Raw genomic sequence first — 6,976 nt, 5'->3', positions numbered from 1 at the left:
TCCCAGAAATGACTCTGGTATGAACAGAAAACAATGAAGGGACCGGCTTACAGAGAGCAGAAGACTCATGTCTGGAAGAACAGGAAATCAGACCAAACAGGTTACCGTGGGTCTTAGCGGATAAATGAGGGGTTGGACCCAATCCCATAACTTGCACCACAAGGAAAGAATGACTTGGCAGGAGTAAGTAGTGTGAACATCAGAGGAGGAGTCTGGTAACAGAGATACTGGTTTTCAATCTGGAATACTAGGGCAGGCATGAAGTACGGGCCAGCCACAAGGCAGCAGAGTTTAAAGCAAAAAGGGACCAATAGGAGGGGCACACTAAAGATGAAATCCACAGGGTCTGGAAGGTGAGGAGTCTAAGGCCAAAAGGATGGCCTATGCACCTCGTTATTAAGACAAAGGTTTAACTACCTGGTAAACTGTTCATTATTTTAAGAATAATGAGAACAGTAGGGAAAGCCAGATATTCCAGCTGGCCGCTGCAGCAGACAGATGTGCCCAGAACCACAGGGAGCGGCTGCTGAGCTCTTGGGTGGTTTTGTGACTATTTCTAGTCATCTGAGAACATGTGTACAAAATGGTTCCGCCTGTTTCAGGGAAAATCCAATTAAATTCTAGAGAAAATCTGTATTCCCCAGGAGAGGTCAGTGATTTCTATAAGGATGTTTTCTCCTTAAGTCATTATAGTAGCCCAGATGGAGTGACTCAGTTGGTTGAGCATTGCACCGAAAGGTTATTGGTTCAACTCCCAGTCAGGGCACACATCTGGGATTCAATCAGTAGGTTCAATCTCTAGTTTGGGTACATATGGTAGGCAACCAATAGATGTTTCTCTCTCACATCGATGGTTCTCTTTCCCTCTTTCCCTCCCTTCCTTTCTAAAAATCAATAAATGTATCTTCTAGTGGGGATTAAATAAACAAACAAACAAGCAGAACAGAAACAGACTCATAGATACAGAGAACATTTTGACAGTTGTTAAAAGTAAATACATTTTTTTAAAAATCATCATTAATACCTGAAACGTATATATTTGGATTTAAAATGTATTGTTTTTAAGATATAAGCTTCTGATAACTTTTCTTTATGAATATAAGATTTCCCATGTACAAGAGAAAAGGCATGCTGCACTTTAACATTTATGAACGACTAGCCAGCACCGTACCCGGGAAAACATCCTTACCCAGGCCGGGTGCGTCTCCTTCCTGGTACAAGAATTTCAATGTCTTACAACCATCTTTCATAAAAAAATAAGTAAGTGGTTCCAGCTGTTAAATAAAAGAAAAAAAATCAATAAAATGACTAGGGTACTACAATAAAATGAACCAAGCCCTGTGTTAGGCATTTTACATACTTTAATCTTCATCATTTTGTAGATTAAAAAGAGGCTCCAACAGTTTATTCATGATACACAGTGACAGGCACATCAGAGGCAGGATTAGAATCTGAACTAATTTAGCCCCAAAATTACTGTAGAATATAGGGTGAATTCTACTTCTGAACCTCACCAGAGGATATCTTTTTCGTTGATTTTTTGTTTTGTTTTGTTTTGGTTTTGTTTTTTGTTGGTTTGTTTAGAGAGAGAGAGAGAGAGAGAGAGAGTGAGGGTGGAAGGGAAGGGGGAGAGACAGAGAGAGAAACATTGATGTGAGAGAGACACATCTGATTGGTTGCCTCCCACATGGGGGATTGAGCCTGCAACTGAGGTATGGGCTCTTGACTAGAATCAAACCCAAGACCCTTCAGTCCATGGGCTGATGCTCTAATCACTTAGCCAAACTGGCTAGGGAAAGGAAAATTCTTAAAAGTGGGTTTGGGGAACAGAAAACTTGCCAGGTTAATTGTTTCATTTGGCCAATTATTTGAGTAATGATGTTTTTAGCAATTGTAATTTGACCCATATTGTAGCCAAACTAATATAAAACAAATTATTATAATGACAGTCTTCTATATTTATGAGCATGAAGTTCTTATTTAATTATGAGTCAGTGTAATATTTTAATAGTTGGAAAATTAAACAGATCGTGTAAACAAAACCTCTCATACATCATTTGGGAAATACAGTTACTGAACCCACTTCACTGATTTCATACATTAAGTGTCTCTCTTGGGCAGTGGGTTTCTCTTCACTTATTGGCCACATGTGGGATGTATCCCAGGTCTGGCAAAGCCTCTCCCGGAGGGCAGAGTGTGATTAACAGGATTTCTAAACTGTGCCTCAGTGAATTTGTTTCTTTGTTATGGGTGGGGCCACAACATTAGTAACAAAGAAACAGAATTTCTGGAGGATGAGGCCCAGAAATCAGGATTTTAAAAAGATTCCCAGGTGATTCTAATGTGCAGCCAAGGTTGAGAACCATTGCGCTAGGACAATGGTTCTCAAACGGAAGTGCGCATCAGAGCAGTACATAGAGAGCTTTTTACAAATACAGAATGCTGGGCCTGAAGGTTCCAGGTGGTGCCCATGCCCTGGGTCCTGGGACCGGGTTTGGGAACCACCACTTAGGAGGTGAAAAGGAGCCACAGTTATGTGCAAGATTCTAGCCCTTAATTTTCTACTCTTCCACCTCACACATAAACTTGACTCTCTTGCACAATTATTTCAGGTTGTAACCTGAAAGATACAAAAGCTGTCAGCACAGCCATTCTTCCCCAGTTCCATAAATACTTTCTTGCTGCGTCTGACTTTTATGTCCCTTCAGCTTTGAAAGCAGACAAATTCTCAGAAGTAGAGCACTTGACTGCGATAAAAAGAGATCACAATACCAAATGCACTCAGTTCTTTTTTAGACACATTGTCCTCCTGAGACCAACAGAGTGAACGTGGTCATGGGCCAAGATCATGACTGCAGATGTAAAATTCACTTATAATATGTAATGTTTTACAAATAGTTCATCTGTGCTACACCACAACCTTGCAAAAGAGTTTTCAAAGAAACTTCATAATAAAGAGGCTACTTCTAGAGGCCAGAGCAGAGTCAAGGGAAACTGTGGCACTAGCACCAATGTAACAGGGCAGGCAACAAAGGAAACCCAGTAGCACCCAAGGCCTGACAGGGTAGGCACGGGGAGAATGGTGTAGCTGAAAGCAGGTTGAGAACTGGAGCTGTGGGAGAGGGACCGCTCAGGAGGAGCTGTAGTTACAGGAGGATACGACCACGGCCAGACACAAGGCCAAGTGGGGAGGGTCAGACTTCTCCCCCTTCTGCCCTCCAGTCTCCTGCTGGTGTCTCCCAGTGGCTGAGTCACTTGGAAGCCACAGAGCAAGGGAGCCCAGGTGATAGATTCCAGAGAGGTCATCCTTCCAGGCCACAGAGAAGGGTGACGCAAAGTGGAGAATAGGTCTGAAGGCAAACAATATAACTATACCCTCTGCTGTCCACAGCTTTGGGGTGCTCTTAATAAGCTGCTTTCGCACCAGGCTTCACATACACGGAAAACGTTTCCGTATACAGTTTTCTCAACCACCACACCAACCCATTACACCCCTTGTTCCTCGTTCCATCTTCTTACTCACCTGTCCACCAAGTTTGATGCAAATGTACTGCATGCCCTTACCTTGTCCTTTGGATGAAATAAGTGCTCTCATCTCTCCCAGATTTTGACATTGCTTTTCCTCCTGGCTATCCTTTCTTCCCTCCACTGTGGCTTTGCAATTCACAGACATTTCTTAAGGCATCACCTTTCCTGTCTTGATTCTTCCCTCAAGAACTAGATTTCCCATTCCTCGCAGCCTAAGCAGTGTCTGGCCTGGTCTGTGATGGCCTTCACGGACGAGCATAACCACACAGACACACTCCAGGAATGACAAGAGGAAGGGTCTGCAGACACGTGGCACTCCCCCTTCCTGGCTAGCATGCGAGCCCGTGAGGAAGACTTCCTCCAGGCACAGAACGCCAGTCCAGAAAGCCAGGGAACAAATATTGAAAGGTGAGATGGCCAGCTCTGCGGGCACGCATCTCCCTTAGTCCTGACAGCTGTCCTCCCCTGACAGCACTGGCCAAGCCCAGTGTCCATGCCTAAGCCCTTTGCAGAACTGCTGGGATTCCACTGTGGGGTCAGCCAAAATGTGTGGCCTAACCATTTTCAGGTGAAACAAGGTGATTCCCCATCTGGTTTCCTCCTTTACCAAGTGCAGGAATGGTCCTTGGGACAGGCCTGAAGCCTGGGCCTCCTGAGAAACATGTTTTTAGAAACTGGCTTTTTCTTCATCTCATAGTCATCTGCTCAGGAATGTGTATAGGGGTTTTGTTGTGTTTTTTTGTTTGTTTTTGGGGGGGTCCTTGTCGGGGGGGGGGAGGTTGCACCACTTTCTTGAGTTTAAGAATGTGCAGACACATAACGAGAATTGCCAAAGGAACCTAAATAACCAGTAGGGAAGGGAGGCCAGGAGAGTATTAAAACATGCAAAAAACAAAGCAAAACAAGACACCGGAAACAACTTGAGAATAACACAGAGAAACCTCTTGCCATAGGAGTGGAGTCATCCACAGCCAAAACAGCCTGCAGAATCTGTGGGGCCCAGTGTTGAAATGTAAGTGCAGGACTGCTTATTTTAAAAATTAAGAATTTCAAGATGTGCCAGAAGGTCACTAAACCCACTGCAGGGCCCTTCGGCACAGGGGCCTGTTTAACTATCCAGCTTGCATGCCCATGAAGCCAACCTTGACTAGACCTGTACTCTCCCGCAGGGAACTCTGGTGGCCTCAGAAGCCAGACCCTACTTCCAGGTGTTTGCTATGGCACCTCTTGTTTTGTGTACACGTCTCCATGCATCTTCCTAACTTTCGCCATTAAAATAGCTCAAAGGTATTGATCTCTCTGCATCAATCACGTTCCCCATCTTATGTAACACACTAAGGGAGCTGGAAAATACGTAATCCCATTCACACTGTCCGGGAACTGCCAGTGATAAAGTTTTATAAGGGCAGACAACTTTCCAGAACTTGACAACACACGACATTGCATCAAGCAAGAGAGAGGCTTTTTTTTTAGGAGCCATTCCACAGAATCGTGGCTCCTAGAGCAAGCTAACGAGTTTTGCCCACATTCGCTGGTCCCTGTGAAAGCAGGGTGCATAGACCCTGATGATGACAGCCTCAGCACATTACCATCACCCACCCAACTCTCTCACCAGTGCATTCAGTGGGACCATCAGCTCACCACCAGCATGTATCTGCTCACAGTCTTGCTGGGGCTCCAGCCCACTCCACTCCAATAGTCGATAAAATGCTCAAGCGGCCTTTTATTAGTAGTAGTTCATGATCAGTAGTAATTTTGTTGAGAATCAGTTTAGAACCAGAGCTACCAGACAGGACACATGATACTGCTTCTAAGAGCTGCTAGGAAAGTCGCAGCTTATCATCTATCAGTATAGTTAGGTGGCCATATAAATTCATCATCCAAAAATGGGACCCGTTTAGGCGTGAAAGGAGGAACTGTTAATAATTATGTCAGAAAAGCAGGCATAATCCCGGGCTGGCCCTGGCACGCTGAAATGTCTGGCAATCGCCTCGTTGTTTTCTACCAGGCTCAGGCACTGGTCACTGTTCCCTAGCTAAGATTTCCCAAATGATCTACATATGTAGTTTCTACAACCTGTTCTTTTAAAACATTACTCTACCTATGCTTGCCTATTTCTCTAACTTCTAAAGTCATTTTGAATTAGAATTTTAGCCAAATTCTAGTTGCTAACTCTTCTCTTTTCTTCCTTCTCAACAGTAGACCTAACTAGAAATATCATCCAACTGGCTATATTTCTATAAAATAAAGCTTCTCACCTAACCGGTTTGGCTCAGTGGATAGAGTGTTGGCCTGCGGACTCAAGGGTCCCAGGTTCGATTCCAGTCAAGGGCATGTACCTTGGTTGCGGGCACATCCTCAGTAGGGGGTGTGCAGGAGGCAGCTGATGGATGTTTCTCTCTCATCGATGTTTCTAACTCTCTATTCCTCTCCCTTCCTCTCTGTAAAAAATCAATAAAATATATTTTTTTAAAAAATAATAAATAAAGCTTCTCTAGTCAGTGAACTTCCAACCTTCTCTTTCTAAATGTGTTGTGGTTAGCCCTAGCTGATTTGACTCAGTGGATATAGAGCGTCAGCCTGCGGACTGAAGGGTCCCAGGTTCGATTCTGGCCAAGGGCACATGCCTGGGTTGCAGGCTCGATCCCCAGTAGGGGGCGTGCAGGAGGCAGCTGATCAATGATTCTCTCTCATCATTGATGTTTCTAACTCTCTATCCCTCTCCCTTCCTCTCTAAAGTCAATAAAAATATATTAAATAAATAAAATAAATGTATTGTGGTTCATGACTCCAGTTTCTTAAATCAATCACTTCTCCAAAGAGCAACTTGAAAAAGAATGACAAGACAAACTTACAGTTGGGCAATCCAAAAGTAATTCTTCGACGGCTACTACGTCCAGGCCAAGAACTTCTGATATAATTTCAAATAAGTATTTGTATGAAGGGTCAATTTGCAGTCTTCGGCTTTCCCTTGCATCTCTAAACCTTGCCTAAAGAATAAACACCACATGTAAACACTGTAGTTATAAAGAAAAGCTAACAATGCTCTTGTATTTGAAATAAAAGTGACATTTATGAATCGTAAGCAAAACCTGTCTCTCTTTCAATGTCTCCTGTAGGTTGGGAATGCCACTCATACTTCGGAAGTATTTGGACGACCTATGGGAAGACTGTGAAAGTGCTTCAGAAAGCATTGACTGCACCGTTCGGGGCCCGGGCCTGGCGCGAACTCTCTGTTTTTCCTCCTCATCGTCTTCGGGAAAAAGTATCCTTTCACTAGAAGGAATGAGATTCAGAATATCGCTTCCAATAGAGGAAGGCATTTTTCTAGCAAAAGAGGCCGCATCTTCTCCGGAGGGGGCCTCTCCCGGGGACTTTGCCTGCGGAGCCTCTTCGTCGGCTGGAGGAGGAGCCGCGTCTCCCGGAGGGGGCGGAGCCGGCTCTCCGG

The 6,976-nt window shown here is 44.3% G+C and overlaps 1 protein-coding gene across 1 annotated transcript in view; it reads right to left on the bottom strand.

The window, feature by feature from the left end:
• DNAH8 (dynein, axonemal, heavy chain 8) overlaps positions 1–6,943 on the bottom strand; it is a 272,357-nt gene extending 265,414 nt beyond the window's left edge. The window contains exons 1-3 of the mRNA XM_005873788.2: positions 6,621–6,943; positions 6,384–6,518; positions 1,190–1,274 (exon numbers count right to left, since the gene is read on the bottom strand). Coding sequence (XP_005873850.1) covers positions 1,190–1,274; positions 6,384–6,518; positions 6,621–6,851 — 451 coding nt within the window. The 5' untranslated portion in view covers positions 6,852–6,943. The remainder of the gene's footprint in view (positions 1–1,189; positions 1,275–6,383; positions 6,519–6,620) is intronic.
• Between the last annotated feature and the right edge of the window lie 33 nt (positions 6,944–6,976).

This window comes from Myotis brandtii, unplaced genomic scaffold, assembly GCF_000412655.1.
Source record: "Myotis brandtii unplaced genomic scaffold, ASM41265v1 scaffold420, whole genome shotgun sequence".
Classification (NCBI taxonomy): domain Eukaryota; kingdom Metazoa; phylum Chordata; class Mammalia; order Chiroptera; family Vespertilionidae; genus Myotis; species Myotis brandtii.
The sequence above is the reverse complement of the archived record's forward strand: the minus strand, read 5'-3'. Positions and strand labels throughout refer to the sequence as shown.